The following is a 26,382-nucleotide window of genomic DNA, read 5'->3' on the forward strand; positions in this document are numbered from 1 at the left end:
ATTTTTATATGTAACAAAAAAATAATTATTTATTATTTTAAATAAGATCTCTACTGTAATATATTATGTCAATAGTTTTTTCTATAAATATTCTTTAATTCGAGGTATTTTTTATTAATTCTATATTTTTAAATTCTTACTAAATTGAATATCAAAATATCTTGCAGGTGTAAGGAACCAAGTAATTTCGTCTCTTATGCTTGTATCATAATTTTATAATAGGATAAAGTATTAAATTGGTTCTTTATATTTAGGCATAATCCTGATTTAGTTTTTAAAGTTTAAAGTGTCCTATTTGAATTCACAAAAAGTTTCATTTAGCTTTAATATAGTCTCACTATAAGGTCAAAGTTAAATAATTAACAGAATATTTTATATGACAGCAATACAAGAACAAGGTCGATAATCTGGAGAACAAGTACAAGCTCCAGAGGCACAAAATCAACCGTGAATGGATCAATATATTTATTTATCAATTTTCTTATAATTTAAATGAAATATTTTCTATAGAATTAAGGAGAATGATGTTAAATTTTAAGATTGATTTGAATATTCTTCCATTTGCTTGATCTGAATCTCTATTGACATGTTACAATCTTCTAGACGTTGTTCTTTGTTGTTAATAACAAAGTCTCTGTTGTAATGGTGGATCATGTAAATTTGATTATAATGTTGTTAGAATTTTGTTGAAAATTGACAAAAAGAAGTAAGGATTAGGATGTTAGAATTGAGGTTGTGACTAATTGAATGATATTCTGTTTGATTTATTGAATGATGATGATGCTGAAAATTCTGTTTGTTAGAGTGCAGAATTTGTTAAAAGGCTAAAAGTCAAGTTTCATAATTGAATTAATTGATGATATATGCTAATGATTACTTGAGATGATGCTGGACTATTTCATATATGATGCAGTAAATTGATGATAATATATGTGAATTGTTTGAGTGATTTGTGGCTGGATTGCTATGTTGAGAAATGTAAAAATTATTGATTTCATATGAGTATGCTTAAATATGAAAAATGACTAAAAATTGTGATTTATTAATCTTGAGCACTTGGGGTTGATTTAATTTGTCCAACAAGCCACAATAGGTAAAAAAAAGTTAGAATACAAGTTTAGAGTGAGTGAAAAGCTAGAAATCAATTTTTGATCTCTCAAAACCCGAGGTTACATGTTGTAGAATTAAGTAGTTCGGCCTTTCGAGCAGCAATTTGTGAACAAAACTGGAAGCAATCTAGCCACTCAAAATGAGTGAAATTATTTTTCTATAAAACCTTGAGATGTCTAGATTGTTCCTCTAAAATTTTAGAATTTTTCGATGTGTGATTTGGGATATATGTTTTTTAATTAGAAAATGGTCATTTTCTGCAGAAATAATGCTGTCCGAATTCTGGAACAGCAATTTCAAAACCACATATCTCAATACTCTAAAATTCTTTGGAAGTGAAACTAAAAAGGGGTAAAATATTAGGATGTCTAGTATTTTATATCCAAATTTTAAGATAATTCGAGTTTTGTAGAGAAAATTGTGCCTTCTGGAAGTAGAGTTGTTTACTGTTGTGACCGCACCCTTTCCTTAAAATAAAATCATATTTTGAGAGGCATAACTTTTTCTAGAGAAATGAGAATACTCTGAAACTTGAACTGAGTTAAAGATAGATACGTCTAGTTCAACCATACCAAAATTTAGGAACAACCAAAGATTAATTTTATACAATTTTTTAAAATTGATTACTACTTGCTTTTTTTTTTTTTTTTAAATGTATTAAATATTCCTATTTAAAATAAATAATAATATATTAGAATTTTTTTGCCCCTTTTTTTATATGTATAATATATTATAACTCTTATATTTACATATGGTCTAATCTCTTGAAATTTTACCTGGCAACAAACAGATTGAAATTTTTAATTAAAACTTTCAAGAAGACTTTGTCAAAATAAAAATAATAGTGTCATGGTGGCAAGGTACAATATACACTTTCTATGATTTTTTTTCACTTTATGATTATGATAAGCTATTAATTCATGTATAAATCTATTTGTTTATTTTGTTATTTTTGAAGTTATAATTTAACTTTTCAAGTGTAGTTAAATGAGTTATTTTTTTTGTAGTGAGAAGATTAAGATGTTAACTATTTTTTCTTATTGTACTTTACTCAAATCATAATTATTCTTCTTTATAATTATGCAGGATAATTTTGGGGATGTTAATAAAGTTTAAGATGTTTATCATAGTTGATTAATGATGTCTTTTATTAGAAGATACTTTTGTAGGATATAATATTTTGATTTTTCGTAATTTATTAGTAGTAAACTATAAGTGGTTTCATGCATATTTAGACATGAATATGCTTAATTTAATGTGAGATATATGAATATTTAAAATTATGATCATTCTAATACTTTTGGTTCATTACATAAATATATTTTGTTTAAGAATAATTTTGTTATTTAAAGATTATTGTATAGTATTATTATGTATTTATTTTTATTTTATAATAACTAACTAATTTAATTAAAAATACAGGATTATATATATAATTATATTTTTAATTAGTATATTGTAGAGTCTAATAAGTTGTCTTAGTGGACCTTTGTTAATTGATGGTTTAATTTGTGCTGGTGGACCTTTGTCCAGCGAACAGCTAGGGTCAATCATATGTGCATGATAGAATTATATATATGATGTACTTCACGCGAATTAATATTCATATAACTCTGTAGGTTTTGTGACTTAATTTATGATTCTTTAGTCACGTGTTTAAATACTCCCAAAATAATTAAGCTATTAGTTCGTAGATAATTTGCAGTACAATTAATATTTATGGTCTTAAACAACGGAAAAAAAATGTTATAATACATCAAAAAATCATTCTTGAATATTTTGACAATAGTAGTTTTCAATCTGTAGATTGTATAATTGTTACTAATTACAATATGTAACAATTTTTTATTTAAAGCAACAAGATTAAAAAAGCTGTTGTCTTTGTTAGTATAATAGAAATTTGGAAGATTTTTTAAAAGAGGAGTGCTATACATACAAGTCATTTTTGTTTACAAGTCTTACAAGTTGGGCCTAACACGCGCGTTACTGAGTCATCTTCGTGTATTTCATCTTCGTTTCCTTTTTTACGAAAAAGAAGAAGAGACACAGAGAAAAAAAAAGAAGAAGAAGAAGAGGAAGAGAAAGAGGAAGAGGAAGCACGGAAAAAGAGGCACAAAAAAAACATGAAAACGGCGTGAATATAAATGACTTGTATGATTTGTATAGAAAAGCGTTCTCTCTTTGCCTTCGATCTCCTTCTGTTTTTTTTTTTATTTTCATGGTTTCTGAAATCAAGCTTTGAAATTGTTTTGAAGATGATGGAATTTCAGAAATACACCCGAACGATTACAGAAAAACATCTAAAGGATTACAGAAATACACCCAAAGGATTTAAGAAATACACCCAATATAGGGGGAGACAATATATTTCTTCTTGAAATCTTTTAATGTTTTGCTGGTTAAGGATTAGGCACATGACAAAGACAATCTAAAAAAAATCTAGAAGAATAATAAAACAGTACCTTGAATAATGTTTCTTCGTTTTTTCTAGTGATTTTGATGAAAGAGAAAGAGAAAACGAAAAGTGGAGAAGAAATTTCAATAAAAAAAGAGGGAGGAAATGTGGTGTTGATGACGATGATAATGAGAGAGAAAAATTACGAAGAAGAAGAAGAAGAAGAAGAAGAAGAAGAAGAAGAAGAAGCACGGAGAAAGAAGAAAAAAAAAGGAGGCACAAAAAAACGTGAAACGGCGTAAATATAAATGACTTATATGACTTGTATTGAAAATCACTTGTACATGGAGAATTACTCTTTTTGAAAATGATTTTTACTGTTGCCTTTGTTTGGGCAACGATTTTACACCGTAATGGGTATAGGCCAACTGCTTCACACGGTTGTGTTTGTCTTACTGATTTTGACAATGATTTTGTATTGAAATTAGTTTTTCAATTGTTTTCTTAATATTAGTACTAAATAAATAACCTTAACTAAATAAATCAAATTATAGTAGTGATTATGATAAAGATTATTATAGTGGCAAGAAAATTATAAATAATATCTATCACATCAAGTAATAATAATGTTAGTGAATATAAGATTGTGTTTTGTCTCACATCATCATTGTTATTAGGTGGTTGTAAATATATTGGGAGGTACAACAATAATATTTCTGCAAAGCATTTGATTCTCACGGATAATTAAGAATCTCTTACAAATTGTATTCTTTAAAGTGAATTATAAATTAAACTATTATTAGTGTGAATTTTTCATTATTATATTACATGATGAATTAAACAAAGTATTTAAGAGAGATTTAATAAAAACAATGATGGGAAGAGAGAGAACATCGATTTGAATGGGGTATGGGAAGGAAAAGACTTTTGAAAAAGTAAAAAGAAAGACATGAAAGAGTTATCATAAAAAAAGTTTTGAAAATTTTAAATTTTTATACTTCTTAGATTTTTGTTTGAATTTTTTATTTTGTGGTTGCAACTAATTAATAGGTATATAGTATGAACAAAAAATAAAAAATATAAGATTCGGGTAAAATATACTTTTTTCCTGAAATTTGGTAAAAGTTTTAAAAATATCCCTAAGTTTTATTTCGTTTCAATTTTGTCCCAAAAGTTTTCGATTTGTAGCAAATATACTCTCGACAGCTAAATTTTCAAAAAATGTAAGACCAATCTAACAATAATGTATGAAAATTATGCTTGACTTGCTTGTATTGAGGATTATTCTTATGAAATTGTTTTTGAATTGGTCTTAAATTTTTTGAAAAATTAGCCGTTATGGCTATATTTGATACAAATCAAAACCTTTTGGAACAAAATTGAAACAAAATAAAATTTAGAGGTATTTTTGAAACTTTTGTCAAATTTCAGAAAAAAAAAATTATACTTTAGCCTATGAGATTCCTATAGTGATTTTATAATTTGTAAAAAAAAGTTATAGTATAGTTAATTGGTTAAGTTATCAAAATTTAGGTTAAATTAAGAATTAAATTTAATTATGATAATTCAATCAATTTCATCCAATTATTATTAGATATATATCATAAAGGTAACTTATCCTTTATTTTAAAAAAAAAATTCAATAAAATTTATATATATAATAATGTAACTATCATTTATAAAATGATTCATAAAATTTACACTGATGACCTATAAAAGAAAATAAACTAAGCTATTTCAAAATCACATAATAGTAGTCTAAGTTATAACAACCTCTAATTTTATTATTGCAAAATATTCAATAAACAAAAACGTTGTGAAGTAATGTAATAGCAAATATATTTATCATCAAATTACCAAAAAATTTATATTTATCATCATCTCGGCAACTTGATGACATTTACTCTCCTAGTATTTGACGTTGAAACTATATGTGATGGATTAGTTAAGTTTTTTCTCCGCTTCAAAATAATTTTCCTATAAAAGGAAAAAAAAATTAGCAAATCAAATATAATACTTTACCTTTTCAATACAGAGATTGGAGTTTTGAAATTATGTTTGGAAAAAGACAATCCAAGTCAAATCCAAAGAAGGTTCATTGTAATTGATAATGGAAATTGGGAGATTTTGAGTTGTAAAGCAAGAAAATTAAATCGATGATACTAGAAATTAAAATTCAATGTAAGTAAAAGTCTTCGCTCGAGAGTAATTAACCAAGACTAACTATCATCACCCATCAAATTGCTTTAATTGAACATAATTCAATTTGTCCTTACAAGTCAACGAACCAAATTATAGAAATTCTGTCAGGGTTTTCTCATTAATCAGCATAATCCTAGCGAGTTAACCCACAAGAAGGAATAGCTAGAGTTGATGTCTATTAATATAATTCAAATTAAGGACAAATTCAATTAATCAGGTAATACAATAGTTCAAGACTCATCTTGATAATTCACTCTGAAGACCAACTAAAACACTACTCACTCATGAATCATGACAAGAATGGAAATAATTAACAAATTAAAGGTGCAGAAAATTATAAACTCAAATTTAACAATTAAGCAACACAAGTAAACAACTCAAAAAATCAAAACATAAAACTCATAAGCATTAATCACAAATTGTTCCAATAATACAATAAACTTAATAATTCAATAGCAAAATCAAAAGAAAAAGGGAAAAAGAAACAAACTATTCAAGAAGATACTCTTCCTTGATTACAATCCCAATTTTTTTTAAACTGCTATAAACAAATTTGATTATTTGTCTATTATAGGTTTGATTTTTCTACCATAGTAAATTTGATTATTCTAGTAGCTAATTATTTGCTTGAAAAAATTGTATAAAACAACATATATATTTACACATAAATATTCAGTAATTACATTTTTCACACCCATAACATTTTTGTGTTTTAATGTATGATACACACTACTTGTGTGTACAAAACATAGTACATACTTTTAGAAATAAAAGCTACTAAAAAAATACAAATTTTTAATACGAGAAAAGAAGCTATACCACCACTCTTGATGCACACAAGACTAGTACACATACATGTACTATTTCTTATTTCATTCATATAATATGCACACTAAAAATCAGCAACCTGTATAGATTATAGAATACATGTTAAAATATTAAATACATATTATACATATGTTAAACAACATATATATTTATATGCAAATAGATGGTAGCTGATTTTTTGTGTGTATATAACATTTTTATTCTTGTTTTTTATACTCGTTATATTCTTTTCATAACGAGAAAGTAACGTGTACCAATAAAAATTGAATAATACTACACATCCAAGTCTTTTTTGTTAACCAAGTCCAATCAAGTTAGTCTAACATAACAAAAATCACTTATAGCTAAAATTACTCCAAGTCTTATTGTTTAACTTTGTTGGACTTGGTTCATAAAAAGACTTAGATGTGTAGCATTACTTTATAAACTTATGCAAATAACTCATCTCTATCAAAAAAAACTTATCTCAAAAAATATATAAATAAATACCAAACACTTTATTTTATCTATGAACAAATTAGTATCAATTTCTAGAAACCTGCCCACAAGGTCTCCAATCCTTAACATTTGTGCTTAGAGGAGATGAGACACTTGCAGACCAAGATTCCACATCAGGCATGGATCCTGTGAGTGCCATAAAATTTTCACCACTAACCTTTGGCATTCTTTTCCAGCTTAACTGAGAATTTCAAACACAAACCGTTAGCAACTTTAAAGATTACATAAAAAAATGTCAAATTGGTAGAGGTATTTATAGATAAGCATCCAAACACTTGACAATATCTAAATGATGCAAGAGAAATGTTAGGGGTTATCAACATTTGCCAACACTTGATTTTTATAGGTTTAATTACTCTGCTGATCCTTATAGTTTCGCCAAATTTTCAATTAGGTACATACATTTCTTTTCCCTTTCAATTGGGTCCTTGAACCAATAATTTTTTTCAATTAGGTCTCTGTGACAAAACGTTTGGTTTAACCGAATATTCCATTTCCAAATTGAAGATACCCTAACTTTTTCTGAATCCCTAATTGTCTCTCCCTTTCTATCTTCACAAAGACAAAATTAATCCTCACACTTGTTCTCCTCCTCTTCGTCTCCCGCCTCTCCTTCTCCCTCCCTCACTCCTCCCACCTCTGCTGCACCCCTCCTTCCCCCTCCTCCTCTCCGATTCCACTCTCACTCCTTCCGATTTTGCTGCACCCTTTCATGGTATCTTGGTCTTTGTTAGTTTGATGTTCAAGAATTGCTGACTGACTTCGGTTGTTTTTGTTATGTACATTTTAATGAAAAACCTGAACAGAGTGGTAATTGTAACAGAAGATGTACTCATTATTGGTACCATGGAATAAAATTTTTTCATTAAATCTATCCCACTCCAGGAGCATGCTGTATGCATTTTCCAACAAAAAGAGTTCGACATTAAGAAATCACTAGTTGAAAATGTGTGCAAGATGTTGAGATGCATTTTGTCCATTTGCTGGACGACAAGAGCTATAATTTCCTATCAACTTTTCCGAATATGAGCATGGCTGTTCTTTGGCGAGTTGTTCTTTTTCATCTTGTAATCATGTTATCTATTACTATGTTGGAACAACATATGTACTGCTTGGAGAAATGAACCTACCAAGGTAAGTTGACAAAACATTGTGGTTTGGTAGTAGATTTTTGTCAACTTACCAAAAACCTTAGGGTTTAGGCTTTACCAACCACAAAGCTTTGTCAACTTACCTTGGTAGGTTCGTTTCCCTAGGCAGCACATATGATGTTCCAACACAGTGATAGACAACATGATTATAAGATGAAAACAAAAAAACAACTCGCCAAAGAACAGCCATGCTCATATTCTTTAAGCGGAAAAGTTGATAGGAAACCGTAGCTTGTCGTCCAGCAAATGAACAAAATGTGTCTCTTGCACAAATTTCCAACTAATGATTGCATAAGTGTCGGGCTCTTTATATTAGCAGATGCGTACAGCATGCTCTTGAGTGGGAAAGATTTAATGAAAAGTTTTTGTTCCATGGTCCCAGTAATTAGTACATCTTCTGTTGTAATTGTCACTCTATTCAGGTTATGATCAAGTGTAAGTACACTGCAGTTAGGTTTTGCATCAAAATGTACATAACAAAAGTAATCAAAGTCAGTCAACAATTCTTGAATATCAAACTACCAAAGACCAAAATACCATGAAGGGGTGCGGCAAAATTGGAAGGAGTGAAAGTGAAATCGAAGTGGAGGGAGGGGGAAGGAGGGGTGCAGCAGAGGTGGGAGGAGTGAGGGTGGGAGAGGGCGAGGGAGAGACAGAAGAAGAGGGAGGAGGGAGACGGAGAGGAGGACAAATGAGAAGTGAAAGGGTTAAGTTTTGTCTTTGTGAAAATAAAAGCGGAAAGACAATTAGAGATTCAAAAAAAGTAAGGGTATCTACAATTTGGGAATGGAATATTCCAATAAACCAAACGTTTTTGTCACCGTAGGGACCTATTTGAAAAAAAAAATATTGGTTCAAGAATCCAATTGAAAGAAAAAATAATATAAGGACCTAATTAAAAATTTAACAAAACTATAGGGACTAGCAGAGTAATTAGACCTATTTTTATACTATTAGGATTTAGAATTTAGTATAAAAATACCTTTATTAAGTGTTGGCCAAAAATGATATACTTTGTTAGTCATGTAGCATTACTCGGTGATATTACACACTACATTTCCTCCATTTTTAAAACTAAACACTAAACTCTCGAGATTTAAGTTATATGGCACTCAATATGTATATTTTATAAAATCACTGAGTAGTGATCACCTAGGTATGATAAGTAAAGCAACTATGCTACGTGTACACTAAAATCAGACACTAGTGTAAATACATGTGGGAATACAAATACACATTGAAAATAAATTAAACCACACATGTATTTATACACAAATATATTGGTGGCTGATTTTGGTATACAAATAACATTTTTGTAAATCAAGAGGGGGTGTAATATATCATCATCATAATAATATATGGCTTCCCTTCTTCGGTTCTTCCTCTCCTATCTAAGTCCCATATGCTCAACAAGCCTATTAACAAGGGAATAGATACCTTTCTACTTTCGAGTTTCAACTTATCCATAATTCAGCAATAGCTTATTAAGTACTATGGCAGCGTAATGCACGAAATCAATGATCCAACAATGATAGACACATTGCTATAAGCAACAGCTTACTTGTCCAGGAAATGCCTTGGATAGTGCTTTCAATGTTGGATTTAGTAGCCATGTCTCATCACTTAATAAAGACTCTGGACTGGATTCCCCATCAATGCCACCACAATTCACCATGAAGCGACCGTCAGGCATCAATCTCTCCTGTAATTCCAACCAAGTACTTACCTGCCAAACATATTAGGCAGTGCAAAACATAATGCAATTACGGCGTCATATCTATATTCGATTTTCTTTCCCTCAAAATCTCAAGAAAAAAGAGTTAATCACTTAGGCAGATGACTGTGAGAATACACATCCACAATTAATAAATTGTTATTTTATTCTAGAGCATTATAAGAATGTTGTCTGATTCCTTAGTCCATAGTTTAACAAAAGGAATTGTTTCAACTCCCGAATTTTAGATCATATCGGTTTTTCCATGACCATATCATGTGAAGGTAGATTATGAAACAAAGACCTTGCTCATCACAAAATTTGTAGCACATTGTACATGGAAAGCAAGGCTCTGCAAGAGTTTCGTCCCTCTCTTTGCATGACACGGTTGTGGCGGAAAACATGCATGAACATGCCCAAATTATCCCATACAAGGGAATGACCTGAACTATACAAGTTAATCTACAGAAGTTTGACTATTAATTAGATAACAACAATACAGAAGCAATCATCTGGTTGGAGAGAACTTCATAAAATCAGGTAAAATGTAAATATGTATGTAAAACAACAGTCACATACCTCTTCCAGCTGAGGCAAAACTTTTCCTTCAGAAAACAAGTCAACTACAATGCCTGACAATAAGTTGGTCCAGAGTTATAAAAAAATATCCACTATAAGTAAATGAGGAGAAAAAAAATTGAAAAAGAATCTTAAATGGCATGTTGCGATTGCATGAACTAAAAGAACGATTCACATTATAATTCAACTACGCATCCTATAAACTACAGATGCACCATTTGGGTGTTGTGTCTATGCATTAGACATGCATAGGTTTGACATTTTGGGACTCTTGTTTGCACATATTTAATTTAAAAACTAGTTTTTATAAGGTAATTTAGAATTTGAAAAAGAAAATAATACAAGAAATCATATGATAGTTGGTTTCTGTACAATATACAATATGGATGACTGACCAGCATATCTTCTGCATAAATTCTCTGATGGAATGAAGACATCACCGATATGAACATTTAAAATGCCACCACCTTCTGTTGTCTTCTCAAGATCAGATAGGCCAAAATAATCTCTCGCTTTATCAATCAACTGAAATGTTTGATATTTCAGAAAAAGAGGGGGAAAGAGAAGAAAACATCAACTAGGTGAGGACAATGCATCAGGGACCAAAGAATGCTATTTGTTTTTTGTTCTAAAGGAATCGTCTAAGTAACAGAAAATGAAGATCGCCAGGCAATGGTACAAGATTATCTTTAAATTGACTTCCTTTCTTCTTTAGTGTACTGTTCATTCAGCAAAATAATGAAGTATGCAACCAATGAACCAAATCCAAGTACAGTTAAATGATAGAATCAGCCTATGAAACCAAAACAAATTTAGCAAGTTTAGCCACCAAAATCAGCGGTATTAACTATTAATCTTCAAAATTTTCCTTAATTACTAAATTTATGCAGCATGATCAACTTATGCTGCATGGTCAGCTACTGACACCGTGAAGGGTCAAAAGTCGATTGACAATGAAGACAAATTCTTTACGAAAACAATGAAAGTACTATATCAATAATCTCAATTTGCAGTGCAAGAACAGATTCCTAAATAACATCCAAGTAGAAAAAGGCATATTGGTAATTCTGATTTTACTGGAAAGTAATTACTGGCATTGCCTTTGCAATGTTGAGAAATGACAGTTGTGTTCCTAAAGATATCTTGTCTCACCACATTCTTCGATGTTATAGGCTCTAATACTTTAAATTTTGGTAAAGTATTATTTTTGTCTTAATGTTTGTCAGAAGTTTCAAACTATCCCTAAATTGTGCGGTAAAGCAAGCAAATTCTGTATAAAACTATAAATTTATCAAAAATTGAATTGCAGAAAGCATATATTACGATTTCATCAATCTCCCAACCCTCAAGCTGCAGTGAAGGCCATAAGTGAAGCATCAAATGAGCAGCAGTTCCACCACCCTGAAGGATTTTAAGGTACATATTACTTATAAGCCGATTAACATTTTGGGAATTCCATGGTATAAAATCAACAAGAAAAATTATATGCCATCTTAGAATTAAATCAATTACCAAACCTAAGATAGCAATGGGACCTTTAGGAACAATAGCTGGCAAGCTGGCAAATTCATCCTGTTTAATTCAATGAGTTCAAAAACTCCTGAGAAGCTGAGATGAATAACTAATGCTTTATGTACACATCAATACAAGCATGCCAAATTGTGATGTTAAATACCAATAACAAAAGTTCAGAAAAATGACTAAATTCATCTGCATAACTGTACCTTTCTCTAACAAAAAGAATATGACAACCAGAGATAATATAATTTACTCATTTATATCTACAAATCTCTGGCATTACATTACAGGGCTACAGGATAGCAAAATTCACTAGTCATTTCCCTATTTCATGATTGGATTTGAATTCTCTAAAGTGAGCACGTATGTAAAGTGAAAAAGTAAGACCTGTTAGGTCTTCATTTTCATTTTCATTTACATTGTCATCTTAATTTTCAATGTCTTCTGTTTTTTCTAAAATTTTATAACAAGAAAGTGAAACAGAAAATGAAAACAACATTTTATTGATTTTACATTTTGTCTTCACAAAATCTTGGAAACACTTTCTCAAACAAACAAAAGATATCAAGTCAATGATAATTAACCACCTACATTCTCCCAATTACACACTTGCGGACTTTAAAGGACCTAAGTTTTCCATGATTAATAATTCCAAAAAGACGTTTTTTTTATATCAAAATTTATAGGATAAAGTACTAAATTAGTCCCCTATGTTTGGGCGTAATTCTGTTTTGATCCTTAAGGTTTAAAGTGTCCTATTTGAATCCAAAAATGTTTCATTTAGCATCAATTTAGTCACACAGTGAGGTCAAAGTTAAATAATTAACGAAATGTCCTACATAACAACAGTACAAGAACAAAATCGATAATCTAGAGAACATGTACAAGCTCCAGAGGCACAAAATCAACCGTTGATGCATCAATACATTTATTTATTATTTTTCTTATAATATAAATAAAATATTTTCTATAGAACTAAAGAGAATGATAAATAAATGTATTGATGCATCAACGGTTGATTTTGTGCCTCTGGAGCTTGTACATGTTCTCCAGATTATCGATTTTGTTCTTATATTGTTGTTATGTAGGACATTCCGTTAATTATTTAAGTTTGGCCTCACTGTGGGACTAAATTGATGCTAAATGAAACTTTTTTGGATTCAAATAGGACACTTTAAACCTTAAGGACTAAAATAGAATTACGCCCAAACCTAGGAGACCAATTTAGTACTTTACCCAAATTTATAACTTGGTACTGAAGAACCTAGACCGCATTAAGTAAAATTGAATCTACAATTTGCTATTACTTCACAGCTTGATAGTGGCAACTAAGTCCAAATAGAGAAGTTTCTCATCTGATTCGATATCGATATTGCATCATGTACTTATTTGTTTCACTAAACATGTCAGCTAGAATGCATGATGCCACTCTTCACATTCATAGAACAATGAGCACTCTATTCAACACTTTGAGTATTCAAAGCTAGCAACGAACATACATACATACATACCCAGTAGGAACCAGTCCACTTTTGCTCCTTGTAAAGAATGCTGTGAACATTATCTGCAACAATCAAAAGAAACAGAAATTCAGAGACTTATCAGCTACCACAAACAACACAAATTCCATGGCACCTTTTACACTTTTCACTTATGACCATCCAATTTGAGAAAAAAAATCACACAAGGAGAGATCCATTTGAGAGATTTTAACACCCAATTCATCAACGCTTCACAGTTCCTACTTTTAAGACGGAAAAAAAAATAGAAAATCATATCCAAATAGAAGAAAAGGAAAACACACCTACACAAACATATAGAGGGAGAACCGATTCCAACACTTTTCACACATAGATCATCATCTATGGAGTAAAGTTTGTATTTTTTTAATAACAATTGCTTGTGTGTATGTGTGTGTGTGTGTGTGTGTGTGTGTGAGAGAGAGAGAGAGAGGGGTACGCGTGGAATCAAGGAGGAGCATTCTAGACTTTGGGGTGTCAACAATGACTATGTCATTGTAGTCACTTTTCATAGCCGAGAGAACTTGGTAGCTCTCTTCTTCTTCTTGTTCTTCCTCAACTGTAGATGAAGTTGGAGCAGAAGATGAGAAGTCAGCATTGGCAATGAGTCGTTTGGAGAATTTGTGGTTTGGGGTGCGAATGGGGAAATGAAAGGACTTGAAATAGGGAAAAGAAAGAGCACGGGGAGGAGGCGCCGAACTCGTTAACGGCAACGAAGCAGCAGACACACTCATTGTTACTTGACGATTCGCTATTGCTGAAGATGCAATGGAATGGATAACTCAGCATTCGCACACCATAGACCCTCCAATTATAAGTATAAAACAAGTGTAATTAGCCGTGATATACGGTGATAAAATTAGTAATTACCCGTGCCATGCACGTGATAAGATTGAAATTATAATTTTAAATTATTTTTTAAAATTAATTTGACTTATAATAATTTGATTAATAAAAAAGTAACATGTTATGCATTGTTTGTTTCTTTTTTTTTTAATTTAGTGTTAATTGGATTAACTCTAAAATAGTTATTAATCGATTTTAATAATTTACTTTCTTCATATATATATATATATATATTGAATGCGATCATAAATAAATAGAAAAAGTTTTTGGTGACTAAAATTGTGATGGTTAAAGATGATTTTTTTGTTTGTTGATCAACAAATACTTTGTTGATATCTAATAGTGTTAGATAATGTAAGAGAAGTGTTAGGGTCAAAAACAAAAAAATAAGTGCATGTCCAAAAACTGTTTTTTGTTTATGTGGGTCATTTTGTTTTGATCAATTTTGTTTATTTCTTTAAAATTGTATAATAATATGTAGTTCACGTTCATTTAAAAATAATATAAAAAAATTATTTGAAATTATATTTAAATTAATCATTTTATTAGTCCCTATAATTTTGTAAAAATTTTAATTAGTTCTCTGTATTTTTTTTTCTTTAGGTAAAGTACTAAATTGGTCCCCTATGTTTGAGCGTAATTCTGTTTTAATCCTTAAAATTTAAAGTGTCCTATTTGAATCCAACAAAAGTTTCATTTAGCATCAATTTAGTCCCAAACTTAACTAATTAACGGAATGTCCTACATAATAACAGTACAAGAACAAAATCGATAATTTGGAGAACATGTACAAGCTCCAGAGGCATAAAATCAACCGTTGATGCATCAATACATTTATTTATCATTCTCTTTAGTTCTATAGAAAATATTTTATTTATATTATAAGAAAAATAATAAATAAACGTATTGATACATCATCAGTTGATTTTGTGTCTCTGGAGCTTGTATATGTTCTGTAGATTATCGATTTTGTTCTTGTACTGTTGTTATGTAGGACATTTCGTTAATTATTTAACTTTGACCTCACTGTGGGACTAAATTGATGCTAAATGAAACATTTTTGGATTCAAATAGGACATTTTAAACCTTAAGGATCAAAACAGAATTACGCCCAAACATAGGGGACCAATTTAGTACTTTACCCTTTTCCTTTTAATTGAGTTCTTGCACCAAACTTTTTTTTTAATTGGATCCCTACACTTTTTTTTTTCTTTTATTTAGGTCCTTACACCAATTTTTTTTAGTTGGGTCCCTATAAAATTAAGTCAATTACTGCCAAGAAAGACCTAGTTGAAAAAAAATTGGTGCAGGGACCTAATTAAAAGAAAAAATAAGTATAGAGACCTAATTGAAAATTTTGCAAAACTATAGAACCAACAGAATAATTAAACTTTAAATTAAATATTATTTTAAAATTTTAAATTTATTTTAAATATAATCAGTTAAATATAGTTTGAATATATAATTTAAATTTTAGCACTTATATTTAGAGTTATATTTAAAATTTTAAAATAATATTTAATTTAAGGTTTAATTACTCTATTAGTTCTTATAGTTTTGCAAAATTTTCAATTAGGTTCCTACACTATTTTTTCTTTTAATTAAGTTCCTGCACTAATTTTTTTAATTAGGTATCTCTTGAAAGTAATTGACTTAATTTTATAGGGATCCAACTAAAAAAAATTGGTGCACGGGCCCAAATAAAAGAAAAAAAAAAGTGTAGGGATCCAATTGAAAAAAAATTTGGTACAAGAACTCAATTAAAAGGAAAAAAAGTACAGAGACCTAATTAAAAATTTCGTGAAACTATAGGAACCAACAAAGTAATTAAACCTTAATTTAAATATAATTTCAAATAATTTTTTGTATTATTTTTAAATAAATGTGAATTACATATTATTATACAATTTTAAAGAAATAAACAAAATTGATCAAAACAATTAATGACTCACATGAACAAAAAACAGTGTTTGGACATGCACTTATTCTTTTGTTCTTGGCCAACACTTCTCTTGCATTATTCAACACCACCAAATGTCAACAAAATATTTGTTGGTCAATAAAAAGTCACCTTTAGCCACCACAATTTTAGCCACGAGAGATCTTCCCTCATAAATAATATAGTAATAGTTAAATTCACCAACAACTATATTGACTATTATCACACTGAAAACAAATTAAATAGAAAGACTATTAGCACTTATAAATCTATAAAATTGCACTGTTTTTGATTCGTGCAAGGGTTTACTTATCAAATAAATTTAAAATATGAAAAAATATTTATAAAATGGACCTACCATCACTTGAAAGAATCATGGAAAATAATCAACTTACCTTATTATCCATGAGAACTATTTCTATATGTAAGTCATCTTGTTCTTGTTAAATTTAGATGAGACTTTCCATAATCTTATATATTAATTTTGTTAAATAATTATATATATATATATATATTACGATATACATAAATAAAAAAATATGTGAATTATATTTTGTTAAACTCTATGTTACCGGTTATTAAAAACATCTAAATCACATATATTAATTATTTTTTGTTATAATTATTTCGTTTTATATATATGATTATTTTTTATTCAACAATCTACAATAATTTTTTATTTTTTATATCCATATATATTTCTCAATCTCGGCTCTATTCATACGCATATTAACAGTTTTTTTCTAATAGTGATGTTTTTATTTTTTATTTTCCTTTTTTCACGTATCTTTTCTTTTTTTTAAATAGTGTTGTTTTAACATTTTTTTTAAATACATTTTTAAACACGTATAGATTAGAGTCATTCCCTTGTTCTTTGAAAACCTTTTGTATCCCTGATAGAGTTGAATCACAATTCCTTTTATGGAAAGAGTTACGGAGGTGACTTTGATGTGTTGGAGACCAAAATCTGGAAGTTACTATTTATATTTGAGTGTGACACCCATTAAACTCGAAATGCCAAATAAAATAGTATCTCTCATTTTATTTACTATTTATATTTGAATGTGACACACATTAAACTCGAAAGGCCAAATAAAATAGTATCTCTCGTTTTATTCTCAGTTAATTCTAAATCAAAAGTAATAATTACTTATTTAATTCAGCATTTATGATAATAAATGAGATGACTATTATATAAGTCATTTAATATAAAATAGCTTAATTTGTGATTATAATTAATATATATATTGTCCATAAATAGATTAGAAAATAATAATTTCGTAACAAAATAATTATTCAATTTGAATTACAATTAATTGATTGATAGAAATTATAATAAATTGTATGATATTTAAAAAATTAACTAAATCAATTAGTTGATATAATTAATTTATTATAATAAAATAAATTTAATGAGTTAAAAGAAATAAACCGAAAAATACCATCAGAAACATGTTATGACAGTTTTATCATTAAGTGCAGAAATTTAATTTTTATATAATAGAATAGATATTTACAGATTATTATATTAAACACAGACTCAAAAAAATACACTAAACAAAATAAAAGCATCAATGGTAAAATATAACCTAAAAAATCACTTAAATTCAAAATGAACCTTGATGAATTATAATAAATTTATATATGAGAAGTAAAAGTAAATTAAACAATTAAAAATAAAGTAAAAAGAGCAATTAAAAAAGTAAAAGAAGATAGAAAAGATAATCTGAGGAGTAGATAAAAAATATATTGTAATAGAAGATTAATATAATTAATTAATACAAAGAATGAAAGAGAAAAATTAAAATACGATCTTATTAAAAAATTTCAAAAATAATATTTTAAAAAATATATTATTTATTAAATAATTTAATATTTATTCGATCAAATTAAATAATAAATTAGTTAAAATTAATTTGGTTGAATGAATCAAACAAAATTTAAAATAATTTGATATTTACTCTAATTAAATTAAATATTTGAAGTTATGATTAATGTAATTATGTAACACCCTAATTTTTAGCACGTCATGATCATACCAAAAGTAAGGAATTACTAATCTGTTTTCTTTATTTACTATTTAATATTGAGCCTTTAGTTCGATATCGTGTTTCAGTTTTATAGAAAATGCTGGAAAATTTTGTTTCTCATTAATCAAAATCATACATCAAAGAACACAAGTAATAATAATCACATAATTATTAATAATAATAAATATTATACACAAGAATTCAAATGTAACTCAGATACAATTTCTATCCCTCTGTATAAAATAAAATCCTAATCAATAAAGGTGAGGGAATTCTATGAAAATAACAGGAATCACAAGTAAATCTACTACTCGTCCGCAACTTCATATTGAACCTTCGAACTTGTCACTGAAAGGGTGAAAGATTTTGGGGTGAGAACAAACCACACGTGCTCAGTAGGAAATGAAAATGCCGTAAAAGTAATGAATTTAATACAAATAATTAACTTACTCAATAAAACTATTTTATTAAACCTTTGAAAATACTTTTTACTTTTACTATATATAACTAATTACCTTCTTTAAATTTCTGAACTTAAAACAATTCTCAATCACAACCTCGATTCTCAGTCACCTCAATACACCAACTAATAGCACAAGAAACAGATCAACACACAAACAAATTGCAATAAGACAAACAACACAATCACAGAGAAACTAGATAAGCAGACACAATCAAATGCAAATGTGCAAACTACATGATGCATGTCTATTCCTAACGCAGGCCATGAGCTCATGTGTCCGTTGCCTACCCACTCCCGACATTACTCGGGCACAAGTCTCAAATATGGCTTTCCAGATGCATACAATATTACAGTGTGCTTATAAGTCGTACGGCTAGGCCGCATACAGTGTGACTTTCCAAATCAATAAGTGTACATCTGGAAAACAGTTCTCAGTGTATGGGTGTCCTCACTTTACATTTGGCACTAAGGCCCAAACAGTGTCACATCTGCTCTCCTGTGGCAGTCATTCCATTAATTAATATATTCCCTTAATCTTTATTCTTTACTCTCCTGTGGCAAAGATCCTTTTAGTTAATATATTCTTTAATCTTTGTTCTCTGCTCTCCTGTGGCAGAGATTCCTTTAATTATCTTTCTTTCTTTTACTTTTCGTTCTTCTTCTTCTTTTCTTTCGTATTAAACTGAACTCAAATCATTTTTATTTAAAACCAAAACCACTATGTATAACCTTTTCCAAACCTTCGAGACCACTTTACTTACAATAAGTTCTTCTTTCATACAAAAATCAGTTCTTACTTAACCATGATTTTTTCCAAACCAACTTCAAAATCATTTCAGATTTAAACCTCTTTCAAAAACTAAAAGAATCATTTTTTAAGTAAATCTCACGGTAAGGTCTTAAGACTTTAGGGAGGACGTCAATCAAGCTCGTTCTTTAAAATTAACAAACTCTTTGAATCAGAATTTCTTAAAATGTAGTTCTTTAATCAAACCCAAAACATAAGTCTTTCTTAGTAAATCAAACCCAAATGTACATCTTTTCTTAATAAATCAAAATCCAAATAATACAATTTCTCAAGTCCAACCTTTTTCTAAAATATTTCAAACAAAGTCTTAAGTTTCATAATAAAATTTTGACAGCATCTCCTCTAAATCTCAGACTCTGCCACCCTTTTTGGGTCCCAACCGAATCATTTTCAACCTTTTTTCAAACATTTTTAAATTCAGAAATCATTTTCAAATCTCAGTTCAATACCAACAAATCAAACCAATTCCAATGTCAAAATCTGTACCGATCCTCAGAATCATTTTTTATAAATCAATAGAACTCATTCCCAATATCTCAAATCGATTCCAAAAGCGGATTTATTTTCAATATCAAATTAACCCCAACCCAAAAAAATCATTTTACATAGTATTTAATCAAACTGACTTTCCAACTCAACAATAAGAATTCTCAGCATTCTTAAACAATCAATAAATCAAATACATATTCATCATATTCAGTCACAAATATAATTCAAACTTATCATTCAGTAATTCCAAACAATCATAAATTATTTGCAAATATTCACTAGACTTCCATAGCATTCATAGATTAAAACGGTTAATTACAAAATGAAATCCCCTACCTTCGTACGAAATTAAAACAACGAAAATTCTAGAAAAATTTTTTGACCAAATCACTAGAGAAGAAAACGTCAGAAATCGTTTGTATCTCCTAGAACTCCAATTAACCAAACTAAAATAAAAGAGGAGCTACGTCACCCTCAACTTTTACTGGATAAAAATAACGCTAACGTATATAAAAAAAAAGATATAAATATTTTTATTAGATTATATTTTTATTAAAATTACAGAACTCAAAAAATCGAACGCTAAAAATCAAGGTTCTATGATTTCTTTTCCCTTTTCTCTCACGATGTTTTTCTCCTTTTCCTTTGTGGTGTTCGGCCAAAAGATCAAAGGAAGCTAAGGAAAATATTTAATGATAATAATATTTTAATGAAGGGCCATGTGTCATGTATATATATGATTCTCATGCATGTCACCCACGTTTCATTCTTCCTTTTTATTTCCTATGGCTTCGGCCTTTCTTCCTTTTTGTTTTTAGTTTTTTTTTAACAACAATAATAATAATAATTATTATTATTATTTATTATTATTATTATTTTAATTATTATACGTTATTCATCTTATAAATTAATACAATCAATTAATTGATATCAATTATCAATAATTAATTATAATTGATATAACTCATTTCGCTATACTATCTAAATAAATAATTAAAAATGCACGTCTCAATTTTTTGTTAAAGTAGAATAAAATAAAATTCAAAAATTGAGTAGATATAAATCTGAAAATTATAAAATTTTATTAACAACTCAAATAAATTAGTACCATAAAACTAAATTTAATGTCTATTTCAAAAATAATTACTGATCTTTTATTCTTTTAATTATTAATAATATAAATAAAGTAATACCTTATAACTTATTTTGTTATCAATTTTAAGTAATTACTAACATTCTATTTTTCTAATTATTTGCTTGTCTTATTTATCATTTATGCTTTCAATCAAGTATATTAATAAACAAATAAACGAAATTAACTCCGGTTATACTTGAACTATTCAACAATTCAACATAATCTTTTTTAATTTGGGATTAACTACTAACGATAGAAAATAAAATTTTTTAGAGTAATTCAATATTATGAACATTAATTATTATTGTGAAATAACCTAAAATCATAATACAATTTATTTTTAAAGAAATAATCAAGTATTATTGTTAATTATGAAATAACCTAAAATCATAATGCATTTTATTTTAAAGAAACAATCATCCATTAATATCTATAAATAAAAACTATCGTCAAAATGCTTTGATTAAAAATATGAGGGGTTAATTACCATTTATTATTAATAATATATCAATTATATCAAAAAATAAAATATAATTATTTGCATTTACATCATTAGAAGAATTACCATCATGAGTAAAATTTTGTCAAAAAAGAAAGAAAGAATAAAATTGAATACATAGTGAATTTAAAAATAAATATCGTTAAGTAATTATGCTTTTTTTTAATAAATAGTAAAAAAATTAAATATCATAAACTATATTCTTTCAAAAGTAACTCTTTTAAGTTGTTATGTTTGGCATGGTTTATTTGTATATCATTTAAATTAACATTATTTTTAATTATAATAATCATTTATCCTTAATAATTATTGTTAGAATTTAATAATTTTTCATGCCTTACAGTAATTATCTATAAAAAACATATATATCTTGAAAAAGTTATTAAATAAATTTATTCTTTTTTCCTTATTTTTATATTAAAAAAATTTTTGTTCTGTCTTTTTTAATTGTTATTATGTTATTAGATTTGTTAAATAATATTAAAAAAACTTTAAAAATAGAAATAGGGATGGCACCTTGAATAATTAATTCAATAGAATTAAATTTAAACGAATAAGATGATTCAATCAATTATATAAATAATAGCATATTTATAAATATTAATAATGAAAATAGTCTCACTAATGTAAATGATCAATACAATAATTATATGAAAAAATAACTAATCACATAATTACATAATTTTTAAGATCCTATATAGTTGAATCTAATGGCCAAATAAAAAAATATCTATATGATAATGTCCTAATATTTTAGCATGCTATAAATCATATTATAAATTTATATATCATATTATAATTTTAAGTCAACTCCTTAAATACATTATAACATAAACCATCTAAAAACATACACTAAATTAGCGAATATCACTTAGGTCACAACATACACTCCAAATTGTCACGATATTTCAAATAAAAAGAGCATCAATACAGAGAAATCAATGAATATAACTAAAATAAAGAGCAACAAAGAGACACAAAAAGTAATAATAATAAAGAGAATCAATAAAAGCATTAACATATAAACCACATACACGAACAATATATATATTAATTGTGAATCACGCGGGAAAATGGATTCATGAGGAATCGACATCTCACTTCCATGAGCTGGGAAAAAAATCCAGTTTTAGTATATTAAGGAGATGCTCTCCATGTGATTTCACTAGCCAAGTTCAACAAAGTCATTTAGAGTTGTACCACTTATGACAAATTTTTAACATAAACTTCTTTTTATTTGTTTCTCTTCAAGATGAACATTCTCTTCTCCTGTATTTTTGTCCGATTATTATCTCTTTTTCTTTAGATTTTTGTTTTCTTTCCTCGATTTCTGTGTTTTTCTAAGATTTTATTCTCTTTTTCTTCAAAGATCTGTATTTATTTTTTTTGGAAATCAAACAGTGTAATTAAAATTATTTAGGTTTTGCGTGTTCTAAAACAATGAATAATTCAAGCTCAAATAAGTTAAAATAGGACGATTTGAAATATTCTTCTGAATCGAATCAAGTAGATGACATTTGGATCTTTCTTAATTTTATCTAGTTTTATTCTTCAACTATTTTACATTGAATAGAATAAAATAGAATCTAATGCAATTGAATAAAGTAATAATGAATAATTTCATTCTTCTTTGCTAAATTAGTGTTGTTTATGAATTTGAATTTCGATAGAATGTAAGAGTTTCTGAATTTATAAAATGCACAATTTTCGGTTCATTTGTTATTATATAATGGTGTTGTTTTAATTATATTTCGGTTCATTTACAGTCCAGGTGTGTTATTGATGAACAATTTGTCTTTGAGGTTAGGATAACTTTTAAAACAAATTGAATGGAATGGAATGAAATCTAATGCAATTGAATAAAGTGATAAAGAATAATTTCATTCTTCTTTGCTAAAATCTGTGTTGTTTATGAATTTGAATTTGGATAGAATATAGGAGTTTCTAAATTTATACAATGCACAATTTTTAGTTCATTTGTTATTACATAATGGTGTTGTTATAACTATATTTCGGTTCATTTGCAGTCCAGGTGTGTTGTCGATGAACAATTTATCCTAAAGGTTGGGATGACTTTCAAGACAAATTATGAATGGGATGGAATGAAATCTAATACAATTGAATAAAGTAATAATGAATAATTTCACTCTTCTTTATTAAAATCTGTGTTATTTATGATTTTAAATTTGGATAGAATGCAGGAGTTTCTGAATTTATACAATTCACAATTTTAGTTCATTTGCAGTCCAGGTGTGTTGTCGATGAATAATTTGTCCCAAAAATTGGGATGACTTTCAAGACAAATGGAATGGAATGGAATTTAATGCAATTGAATAAAGTGATAATAAATAATTTTATTCTTATTTGCTAAAATCTGTATTGTTTATGAATTTAAATTTTGGATAGAATACAGGAGTTTTTGAATTTATACAATGCACAATTTTCGGTTAATTTGTTATTACACAATAGTGTTACTATAATTATATTTCGGTTCATTTGTTACATTGTAAAGTGGCTTCTCCTTTTTTGAGATGGTCTTTTTTGTCATTTTGGTTGTAAGGAATAAAAGATTTAGTCAATACTTAACAGCAGTATCAAGTAAACCTTAATTAAATTCACAAATGAACCGAAATTAGTTCATATTTGAACAAGTAGTCAAAAAGACGCAATCATCAACAAAAATACATTGAATTCATTTATGCATCCAAATAAACCTCAACTAAACTAAAAAAACTACCGAAATTATTTAATGATGGCACCAGAAAAAATTAAGAAATAAAAAATTTGGTCAATACTTAAGAGCAGCATCAAGTGAACCTCAGTTAATTCACAAATGAATCGAAATTAGTTCAGATTTGAACGAGTAGTCAAAAAGACTCAATAATTAATAAAAACACATTGAATTCATTTTTGCATCCAAATGAACTTCAAATAAACTAAGAAATGAACCGAAATTATTTACGATGCCCTAGTTACAGAGAAAAAAAAAGAAAAAATTGAATCAGAGAAACACGATTTACTAAAGGAACGAACTCGATCCACTAAATCCTAACCCGAACTAGTAGAAATGTGAGAAATGCGAAGGAGAAAACTGAACATAATGAACAAGTAGTTTTGTTAGTACCTTGAGAAATCTTTGTTGTTCTTTTTCTATATTTTTTGTTGATGATCTCAAACACAGAACCGGATTTTCATGTAGTTTTCGCAGAGAATTTGAAAGATTTTTGAGAGATTTTGAGAGAGATTTTAAATTTCTTTGTTGCAGTTTTGAGTAGATGTGAACGGTTTTTCATATTAGATCTCAAAGCAAGAGGTAACCTTTGTTGGGGGTTTCAGGCGCATGTTACACGCACTTTTAATGAGAGTAATTTTTGTTGGTGTTGAGCCTACTTGATTGTACTTGGATGACAATAAGACTGGAATGTGTAACAGATTTGTTATAAGTAATGGAAAACAAATGAGTGAAACAACTTGGTATTTGACAATTAGGTAGTTATCCATTTTGGTCTTTGACCTTTAAAATTCTTCCAATGGTGTTCGAAATTTAGGTTTGGGCGTCAATTTGGCCTTTTAACCTTTTTCAGCGATAAGTCAGCTAACGGAATATTGATGTGGACCCTTCTTGCCATGTTGAATGCTGCAATGGTTAGCTGACATGACAAGTTGTATTTGTACCCAATGTGATCATTAAAATCTTAATTTATTATTTATCTGAGTTCCAGTCTATGAAGAATAGACACTTCGTTGAGTTGTCAGTCTCTACGTGTCTTAATAAAAATAAAAAAATTATTCTCCAAACACGTGTTAACACATCTAAATACCATCACATATCAGTGTGTCTAGCTTTATTCTTAATATGTATTTTTAAAATAAATTTAGAAATAGTATATATTATTATTTATTAAAACAAAAAAATTTAAATATTTTAATATAATTAAAATAAGACATTAAAAATAACTAAAAAAAATTAACTTATGCTTTAATATCAATAAAATAACAAAATATCATTACGAATTTATCTAAAAATACTTTATATTTTTATATACACGTGTCTCATGTCTTATAAGATTTTAAAATTCGTATGTTGGCATGTCACGTATTGTGTCCTATCCCGTGTCCATATATCATAGATTCCAGTTGTCTTCATCCTCCTTCCTCCTTATTGTCTTCTTCTTGTTCTTCTTCTTTTCAAGGTTTTGTCGTTCATCATTATTAGTTGATAAACTATGAAGAGAGGTGGGAGCACTATAGCTGGAAGCTCTATCCACTCTCCTTTGAGTGGTAACTAGACGAGGTAACAAAACTGGAACAAAAGTGTAAGGGTGCTGAAATGGTGTAGGTGCGGCTGCTGGCCAGTTCTATAGTAGTCTGGAACAGAATAAAAATTCATGACCCACTTGTTGCTGCTAGTTGTGTGTATGATGGTGGTGTTTTTGTTAGTGATGTATTACAGATTTTGAAAAAAAAGTTATGAAAGGTGTCTTTTGTAATATAATGTAATAGAAGTCTTCTTGTCTAATAAATATTTGAATGGAATGAATATTTTAATTTATACAATTCCTATGACTAACACATGATTTAACAATATTGCAATAAACAAGCATGAACAAGCATAATCTTTATATATATAAAAGTAGAATAGCAAAATAGTGAAATTG

The 26,382-nt window shown here is 28.2% G+C and overlaps 1 protein-coding gene across 5 annotated transcripts; it reads right to left on the reverse strand.

The window, feature by feature from the left end:
* On the reverse strand, nt 5,871–14,332 carry LOC107613609 (probable polyamine aminopropyl transferase). Of its 5 annotated transcripts, XR_002352803.1 has the most exons (9): nt 13,955–14,332; nt 13,507–13,559; nt 11,990–12,049; nt 11,801–11,878; nt 10,873–11,002; nt 10,478–10,530; nt 10,203–10,341; nt 9,746–9,910; nt 5,871–7,214 (listed from the first exon to the last, which is right to left on the reverse strand). XR_002352803.1 is itself a non-coding variant. In XM_016315694.2 (8 exons), the coding sequence occupies exons 1-8, from the start codon at nt 14,247–14,249 to the stop codon at nt 7,059–7,061; spliced, it is 990 nt and encodes a 329-aa protein (XP_016171180.1). In that variant the 5' UTR covers nt 14,250–14,331; the 3' UTR covers nt 5,892–7,058. The 5 variants fall into 5 exon arrangements, 4 of the variants coding, with proteins under 4 accessions (XP_016171180.1, XP_020965311.1, XP_020965312.1 ...); XM_016315694.2 differs by lacking the exon at nt 10,203–10,341 and having other exon boundaries at nt 5,892–7,214; nt 13,955–14,331; XM_021109652.1 differs by lacking the exons at nt 10,203–10,341; nt 11,990–12,049 and having other exon boundaries at nt 5,892–7,214; nt 13,955–14,328.

Source organism: Arachis ipaensis, chromosome B08 (genome assembly GCF_000816755.2).
Source record: "Arachis ipaensis cultivar K30076 chromosome B08, Araip1.1, whole genome shotgun sequence".
Lineage (NCBI taxonomy): Eukaryota > Viridiplantae > Streptophyta > Magnoliopsida > Fabales > Fabaceae > Arachis > Arachis ipaensis.

Bases quoted from the DNA above. Each gene is read 5' to 3' on its own strand.
- LOC107613609 (XM_016315694.2), bottom strand. From the start codon at position 14,249: ATGAGTGTGTCTGCTGCTTCGTTGCCGTTAACGAGTTCGGCGCCTCCT. The intron at 13,560-13,954 runs GTACCCCTCTCT...TGATTGTTGCAG, and splicing joins GCTCCTCCTTGATTCCACGC to ATAATGTTCACAGCATTCTT. The intron at 7,215-9,745 runs GTAAGCTGTTGC...TGAAATTCTCAG, and splicing joins CCAAGGCATTTCCTGGACAA to TTAAGCTGGAAAAGAATGCC.